General features: G+C 42.7%; 1 protein-coding gene across 1 annotated transcript; it reads right to left on the bottom strand.

The window, feature by feature from the left end:
* Window positions 1–4,632: 4,632 nt before the first annotated feature.
* Window positions 4,633–9,112, bottom strand: tmem218 (transmembrane protein 218; the record flags this gene model as incomplete). Its single annotated transcript, XM_083910147.1, has 3 exons — window positions 8,954–9,112; window positions 8,164–8,266; window positions 4,633–4,767 (listed from the first exon to the last, which is right to left on the bottom strand). The coding sequence occupies exons 1-3, from the start codon at window positions 9,046–9,048 to the stop codon at window positions 4,633–4,635; spliced, it is 333 nt and encodes a 110-aa protein (XP_083766273.1). The 5' UTR covers window positions 9,049–9,112.
* Between the last annotated feature and the right edge of the window lie 294 nt (window positions 9,113–9,406).

Below are 9,406 nucleotides of genomic sequence, written 5' to 3'. Positions count from 1 at the left end.
CTCGCCAAGCAAATTTGTAGCTGTCCGTCTGCACAGTATGAGTCTCATACATCACTCGGGCTCACCGGGTCAACCGTCTGCTTCCATTTGAGACACAATCAGTCTGAGCGGACACCCAGAGTGGGGAAAAGACAGACAAAGTGCATTGTTGTACATTTTCCTGCATTGCACACATCACTGTATGTTTGCACAACAAATTATTCCCTCCGCAGATATAAAAAATCTACAAAGGAAGCTTCCTCACATAATAACACTGAAATCTTTCTTCTCTGCTTCGTCCCCTATATACCACATTAAGCAAAATGCCTCCAGTGGAGCTGGTGCTGTGAAGTGCAGCTCTCTTACTGCAGTGTGTGTGTGTGTGTGTGTGTGTGTGTGTGCACACTTCTCACACAGCAAGCCATTTCACTCAGCAGGTGGGAACTCTGCTCAGTGTAGGTGTATATTAATAACGAAGCCATCAACAGGGCTGTAAATGTGCTCTCTCTGCGTTTACTATATATTACTGTGCTTAGCGTTTTATTTTAAGTGTAAAAGTGAAATGTGTGCACTGCGGTATGTTCAGAAAATGTTTGGTGACAGGGAGCGTTAGCACTGGGAGGCTGATTTATGTATACATTGTTGTTTATGTATTGATTATACAGATTGTAATATATCTTGCTTATAGGAATATACATGAATAGTGAGAAGGGGGTAGGAATGAATTAGAATCCACTGCTTCCTGCTCTTTTTCTTCTACTTTTGTTCTTTCTATGTTCATTTATTTTGTATGATAATATGTTTTTTTTGTCCCCTTGTTTTCTATGTTCAAAATAAATGAATGAATACAATGCTCTCATTAGTAGAACAAAAAGAGTTGTGCCATTGCATACACACTATTTATTATTTGTCTTACAATGCAATGCACTTTTATATATATATATGTATATATATATACATATATATATATATTACTTGTGATGCTACTATCTTTGACTATAAGGGTAAGAACTGAATAAACTTTTAAAACTGTGTTATAATGGGTATAAGCAAACAAGTGATTTTGGGTAATACATACATTTGGACCTAATCCCCAGCAGTTTGTTATTATCAATAATAAAAAACCCAAAAACTGTTAATTCAGCATAAAAAATATTATTCCAGACACTTTTTTTTTCATCAGAATCAAGTCACTGCAAGCACAGAATGAGACTCTAAGTTGAGCTCAAGTGTGGATGTGAGTGTGAATGGTTGCTGTGATTGGCTCCTGCTTATACCCCGTGATCCTCAACGAGATAATGCAGTAGTTAATGAGTGAATAAATGAATGGATGAAATCTATCTGCATCTGTGTTACTGCTGCTCCTCCTGTGCCACATTGTGCAAATACCCAAACAGTCAGTTTGCTGCCCGTGCACCAACAGAGCACGGTCCGTGAAGCACTCTGGCCACCCGTGTTCGCCCATTGTGACCATGCCCTTTGATCAGTGCAGGAACTGCTTTTTGCAAGCCTGTCCAATACTCAATCATGTCTTCACCACTGTCAAACTGGAACCCCCCCCATAGAGCCAATCTGTGGCCCACTCGATGGGACGTCCTGTCCGAGCCACAGAGGTCTATTGGTGAGCAAACTGACCTCTAATCTGGGCCTTCATCATCCCCCCGAGAGGTAGAGATTTTGGGTAATTCCTTCCTGAGAGCGAAAGAGAGAGAAAGGTAAAAGTCCAAGGCAACACCACCGTCCATGTTGGCGATTCCACCCCCCAGTGTGTGTTGCCAAGATAGCATCCACTACCCATATACAAGTGCATAAAAGAGCACAGCCAAGCAGGGCTTTTTTGGCACCAAAACTGCATAGTTTGTTCCGCGAATGACAAGTTCCCCTTCTCCATTTCCACATTATATCCCCATCCCTGGCGAAAAATGCCCGGCCGCTAAACCTAAAATCCACTTCCTGGCCGATAAACCCTCATGAAACAATCTTGTGTAAGGAATTTGAATCACCTTGCTCATTTTAGTTTGGCCCGGCCGAGCCCTCATCAAGTCTTATTTACCAAACTTGTTGAAAGGGACAGCAAACATTGCCATCTGCTTGATTTAACATGAACAGAATCACATTCTTACGGGATAAGTGCACCAACTTTGCCCGAAAATCTTTGGTTTGGACTTCCAGTGTTTTCGTGGGGGCTGTGTGTGTGTGTGTGTGTGGGGCGGTGACGGTATCCATATCACAAACAGAGGGCGAGGTGGCAGAGGATGTGAATGGAAATCCAGAAGTTCTGCTTGAGTGCATCTGAATGCAGGATCTACCAGAGAGGAGCACAGCCCCGGTCCCCTCTCTGCAGTTTCACAACCGAGTCGCCTGAGCTTTCTCCTCACACCTCTTTGCCCTCGCATTGCTCTCTCTTTCTCTACCTCGCCCGCCCCCATCTCTTTATATGTCCAGCTGGCTGTGCTACAAAGACTCCAGCTCCCAGCTCCAAATGATCCTCATACCCCCACAGGCTTTGTTCTGCTCATTTTCCCACTCCCCAGAGACAGAGTTTAGGAGCAAAAGATAAAATGAGGAAAAGGATACAGGGAGCAAGAAAAGATGGGGGATAGAGAAAGATTACAAGGGCGAGGAAGTGTGAGAGAGTGTGTGTGAGAACGAGAGAGGAAGCCGAAGGAATACTGTTAGATCTTATGGAGCCAGACTTCAGGGACTGCAAAGACCTTGAGTTAGCAGACGGCAAAGAGACGGCCACTGTGAACCTGAATAAACTGCAGTAAATGCTCTCTTTCTTTCTTTCTTGAATATCAGGTGAACCATCTCCACTTTCACTGGACTTAAAGCCACTGGTTTCTCTGTGGCACTTTCAGTGGGGGGCTAAGATCATGTTTTGCGGCAATCATGTGGTCAATTAAAGGCAACAAGTCTCTCCAGGTTGAAAGGTTTTCGACACCCTATCCCACTCTGTTGAAATCCCCCAGTTCCCCAGCTTGTGTGAAATCATGCGGTGGATTGTTGTGCAGGAAAAGGCCACAGTATGGAGATGTGGGCCGGAACTAATAGGATTGGTTTTGATTCATTAGATTCTCTTTCATCATCCTGGTTGGAATTCCACTCCACGTCTCCTTGGGCTTCACACTTTGAAAATGGGTGTGGGAGGGGGGCAGCAAGTGTTTATAATTGGGCCTCTAGTCTGCAAAAGCTCATTAATCTCTATGGAATCATCTGCTTCGTTGTAGCCCCCGCAGAATCTGCTTTGGGACATGTGAACGCGGCACTGCGCTCGTCAGAAATAACGTCAACATGGCACCAGATAGAAATTAAGTCAAAATGTAGAATAGCGAAAACACAATGACTTAACTTTGCAGTGACAACTCTACAAGTGATCCAAAACACACCGAGTCGGAGGCAGCTGAAGTTTCACTTGAAGACGTTTCACATCTCCTCCAAGAGGCTTTTCCAGTTCTGAAGTCTTGTGATGAAATCCAAGAAATGTGAAAAAGTGGGCAGTGCTCACTGTAACTCCATCGTGCTCAAATGACAGTCATTCGGCTGCTCCAAAGTGTGGTTACACGTCTACTTTCAAATCCAGTTGCTGTGTGTTTTGGACAACCTGGATATAAGTTCATAACCCTTCCAGGAACCTTTGATTACACATATAATAATTCCAGAACCACAACAAGTATGTATTTCCTCTAGAACACACTATGAAAAGGAGACGGGTGCATAAAAATCTGGAAAAAGCAGAATCATGAGCACTAAGATAAAGTCACCACACTAAGGGGGTACAGAATATGTTTTTTTGGGGGGCATTTAAAAAGGAAATTTGTGTTTATGTGTTATTTTCCTTTTACATGTTGCCACTTATGTAAGGAAAATGCATTTGTGGGATGAGCAGCAGAGTTGTGGTTTGCTTGCACCCATGAAAAACTTCTCTCCAAATCTTCTCTGCCAACAGCCTTTTCTGCTGCTGTTGTTGGAGGCAATCTCAAAGTTTAGTTCAAAAACCCAGCTACAATGCTAACATTGCCTACCAAAATAACCTGACTCACTTGCTTTGCCTTGGTGGGCAATACATGCATGGGACAGAATGTGGGCTGCAACAAAAGATCATTTACTACATGAGTTGCCCACTATTTTGAGATGGAATAAACAAGTGGATTTTATCGTCTAAAATGTTAGTAGTTTCTGGTTTCTTTGCTCGTCCACGGAGGGAAACTGAATATTTTTGATATTCAGTGAACAAAACATGACAATTAAAGCCCTACTTTGATTAAACGCTCATAACTCATTGCTTCTTTTGTGTTATCTTATGGGACTCTCGCAATGCACTGCCTTGTATAGATTATGTAAAGCAAAGGTGTCATTTTTCAGCGTTGAATGTGTCTCATGCCAAACACAGGAGTTGGGAAGGATTATGGATTACTTTAGTCTTTTATTGAACTATTAAATAATACAAAAATAAGGACACAGTTTCTGTCGATTTGGCATAAACAGTCAAACCAACAGCAAACACACCGGCTCTCCTGCTGTTTCTGTTTGGGATGCATTGTGTCCTCCGTTTCCACATGAAGCCGTGGGGGCCTCTCACCAGGTCCCTGTTTGTCTTTGCTTGTATACATCAGCGATGTGATACCGGTGCCAACTCTGACCCTGGCTGCTCTACTGTGTTTTTAAGGCCTTGGCATAGACGGGTTCCAGGAAATGAAAGGGGAGCAGCATGAAGAACATCACCAGAAAGACGACGCTTGCCACTGCCAACAGGACATAGCGGCCGATGAACAAAGTGTCCACTATCTGCAGGGAGAAGAAAGAGATGATCAATTCAGTGTTGGGGGTGGGGGGGTTATTCATTATTTCACACCAGAGTGTGTGCATCTAGTAAACAGTGAGTGCTGCACTGGAAACACAACAATTAAGAGACAGTGTTTCCACTGCTCGCCACAAGATGTCATGAGAGAGCCACTGTGTGAAAAAAGACAAGATAGACTTCACAGAAAATGCTTAAAAAAGTGAATGTAGTTTCATGGGTGTCTGAGTTTGACCGTGTGAGAGTTTCAGGTTCAAGTTTATCTGCGCTCAGCGCCAATCTAAACATTAACCCGTGAATGTTAACTGAGAGATTTAGAGGTGAGGTGATGCAAGGAGGGAAAAGTGGACCCGAGTGGTATCATACTAGGTTATAGTAGCAGTAAAGGACGGGTAAGTTAGTCAAATGACGACTCTGTTGACAGCAGCTTCACTCATTAGACATAGTATGATTAGGGAGGAGTGGAACTGGTGCATCCTAATTTGATTTTGCTGATATGCCATGACTGCAGTATGAAAGCCAGCACTGCCTTTTAATCCTGGCTACTCGCTGCAACATAAGGCCATGTAGTGCTTAGCAAAATATGTGTTTATTTAATGTTCATCATCACCTAACTTTAGAGCCAATTAATGCCCAGAATAAACAATGTTGGAAAAACCACGGTGCAGGACTTTTGACGAAGAAAAACACTCCTCCATATTTGCACGATTGCTGTCGATTCTTTGGTTAAGCGTGGAGTTTTGTTGTTGTTGTTGGCGCCGGCGATAGATTTTAAGCAACATTTCACCGATAGCTCGAGGTCTATGTTAATATTTAGATCATGAGCCACCCATGAATCCGTGAATACAAACTGAGAAAATACCCTTAAGCCAGACAACACCAGAGGAGCAGCCCCACTGCTGACTTCACAGGGACTGTTGTGTGGAGGGAGCGTGTGTGTGTGTGTGTGTGTGTGTGTGTGTCAACACGCTGGTGTCTGCGAGAGGTGGGGATGATGTACGCCGTCTCTTATTGGTGCATTTAACACATCTCACTTTTTAATTTGCCAATTACGCAGTAAGCAGGAAGCCAAAGTGTGGGCCATGTTTTATTAATGTGCCATTGAGCGCACGGGTGGGAGCAGGCAGGCAGGCAGGCGGGCGGGAGGGAGGAGGGTTGGGGGTTTGTCTGTAATAAACCACCCCCACTTCTAGCCTGGGATTGACTTAATTGGCTCTATGATATTTTACTTTTGTTTAACAGCAAGAGGTTAGGCATCATTTCACAGTCTGCACACATACACACACACAGCCAATCTCTTTGTCTCACCACTTACAAGTCGGTCTTGAGTTTTTTTCTATTTTGTGCACTAAAAATGAGTCATTAGTCATTTTTTGAATACAAAATGCCAGGATCGTAACAGGTTTGCATTGGTTTAAAAAGTGGTAATAATCATTTAAGTCCTGCATGTGTGCAATTTACTAATAGGCTGGATTGGCTCAAGACATTTTGTGCACAGTAATAGTCACATTCTATTCTAACTGCCTGTTAAAATAGCAAAAAATAATAATATACATTAAATGCATGTAAGATAATATGCCATGATCCAAAGGCTTGTGATTGGGGCTGCAACAATACATCAATTAATAACCAGCTACTAAATTATTCACCAACTATTTTGATAATTGATTAACCAGTGTGCGTGGTATTCTTTTAAGTGCTGTGATTTCAGCTTCTTAAATATGAATATTTTCTGGTTTCTTTGCTCCACTTCGCACAGCAAACTGAGTCTCTTTGACAAATCAAGACATTTAAGGACGTCTACATTGCAACCAATGGTTATTTTCAAAATGGTGAGAGATGTCGATCACTAGTTCTTTACACTGCGCCATTCTACAAACGTATTGACATTAAAGAAAGGTTCAGAGGCTCTACATGAAGCAAATCTGCGCGTGATCGTCTGCCTTTTTTTCTGGCATCATAAAGACTCGTTTAAATCCATCTATAAAGGGTTAATTTCACTTGTGTGCCTTGTACAGAATATCCAAGTCCCATTTTGCCGCCGCTCTCTGTGTTGCTGGTCTGGTATCTGCCTTTGCACAAAGGCTATAAAACATGAGCTGGCCAGGATGGGGCTCCGCTCTGCGATTTCTATTGGGTGGCAGCTTGCTTGGCAGATCTGGCCAGCTTATTGGCACGACCTCGAGGCAAAATGGGGGTGCGTTTGTTCTGTGTTGCTGTTGGACTAAGATAAAGCAGAACAGGTCTTTATGACACAAACACACACACACACACAGGCACGGAAGTGCGCGCACAATGACACATGCAACGTACAGGAATAGAGTATGGCGAGAAGTGGTTTGTGGTTGTTTATATGCACGTAAATAAAAGCGTACAGTCTCTGGGATGTAGTTTTATTTATATATCCCCAATCAGTACAAATAAAGGAAAATATATTTGACAAGTATTAAATAAGCCATTCTAATGTTTATATAGTGCATTAAGAAATGTATTGTTTACAAGCAGAAAATGCTTGTAAGATGTAGCTACATTTGGCTCTTAATTCATAGGCTCCTCATTATTCTACTCGATGGCCTCTACACCCAAAGAATTTGGAAGTAATCACAGTCAAACGGCCTCACAACAAGTCTTAAAAAAATGCCAGGCCTGCTTTTATATTCATCTGATGTGCATTATGGAGTCACTGTGCATCAGCCACAGGAACAGATGAAAAAAAACCAACAAAAAACAGCAACACAAAAGCCTCTGTTCTCCAGTGCGCCAAATGGTCTGATATCATCATGATGGAATATTTTACTATCACGTATTTGGCAGTGGTATACATTTAGAGAGTGTCTTCATGCAGCAAAATGTCACTTTGTTGTGTTTGTATTTTAACATAGTACAGCAGCATACTCATTTATATTGTACTTGAAAGTACACACATACTGATGAATTAGATGGAGTGTGTGTGTGTGTGTGTGTGTGTGTGTGTGTGTGAGAATCGAGCTGTTTTCAGTCGTGAAATGTTGAGACATTGCACACATCCTCTGGAGTTTGTTGCATACATACTGGATGACAAACACAGCGGGAGATAATCTATGTGTGATGCATACGCAACAGAAACTCGGAGGATCGAGGCGAGGGTGGGGTGAACCCTGGTTTGAGCATGCAGCAGACCTGCCCATTCACTCGTCGTGGATTATCCAGAGGTTCTCCTGCTGCATTCTTACATGAGCTCACTCCAACATTATCCCAAGATTTGACCGAGCAGCTGGCAGGAGAATCTTGGAAGAATATCCAGAGACGACTTCTGCAGACATTTGCATGCGGACAGTCTCTGGAGTTCAGCATACTGTAAATCTAAAAGCAAGTGGATGAGATAAGTGAGAATAAGTGCTCACCTCGATTTCTTTGAAAAGGGGAGGTGTCTCTGGGCTGCGGGGGAAAAGCACCAGCACCAGAGTGATCGTAAGAGCCAGGAGAACGACAGGGATGATTCCTAACCTGGACAAACAAAACACACACACAAAAGAAGACAGTGAAAACACAGAGCACAACATAAGGTCTTCCATCACTGGACGCTCTCTCCAAGTACAGGGCTATCTGTGGATAATGTCATTGTAACATAACAATCGAAAAATAAACAAGCAAGTTAATAGCATGCAACAGATATGCATGTAGGGTACATTCCAGCAATCAAATAGTGTACATTAAAGTTATAGTTCTTTATAATAATAATTATAATAATATTATTATATTTTTGAGTAGATAAACTGTTTCGGTGACATGGGAGAGTTGAAAAAGGACACAATTCATCTGCGTCCCTCTTTCCATTGCCTGGGTTATAGTTACTTGAATGTCCCACATTTTCACCGTCCCTTGAACGCAACATTGTTTTCAGCAGTACTCTTACATAGGATAGTTATATTTCACTCTCGTATCCTACTGTAATAAAAGGTGAATTGATGAGCGACACACATGCCGAATTCAACAGGGATACTTAGTATTTGCCACTGTTAAGTGCGTCATCTACTAGGACGTGTTTAATTCGGGTGACGAAGAAACGTAAACTTAAAGTGGAGGAAATGTCAACGAGATGCGGAACAAACTCCCGCACACGATGTATTAGCTTTTCTCCAACGTATGTATATATGTACAGTGTGTGCGTATCTATTGTGTGTTATCACTCACTTTGCTGATCCCGAGGCTCTCAGCAGCATCGCCCCTATCACAAGTGCCACGAGCCAGACGACCACAACGACGAAAACGCCCATGCCGAGTGCCATTGTTTCTGTTCTCTTTTTCCCCCCTCCGTCAGGGATTAAATTAAAGGCTAATTTATTCGGCAGGTGTAGCAGTTGAACCGGTGAACTTTCGAATGTCACATTTGACCGACGTCCGTGCAACAGTGGGACCGGAGGAACGCTGTAGCTTCAGCGGCTAACGGTTAGTGCCTTTCCTTGCTAACTATACCCTGTACGCTGCTAACGCGTGTTCCGTGGGAAATTACGTGTTTGTTTTGATATGTTCGATACGCAGTTTCTCTGTGCTATTCATACAACTGTTTTTATCAAAGAGTAATTCACTTCAAATGTAGTTAAAGCAGCTTATCGCCGAGCGGCGCGTCTTCTAGTTCCTGGTTAC

This window comes from Microchirus variegatus (assembly GCF_963457635.1).
Source record: "Microchirus variegatus genome assembly, chromosome: 2".
NCBI lineage: Eukaryota > Metazoa > Chordata > Actinopteri > Pleuronectiformes > Soleidae > Microchirus > Microchirus variegatus.
This window is presented reverse-complemented; position numbering and strand designations above follow the sequence as displayed.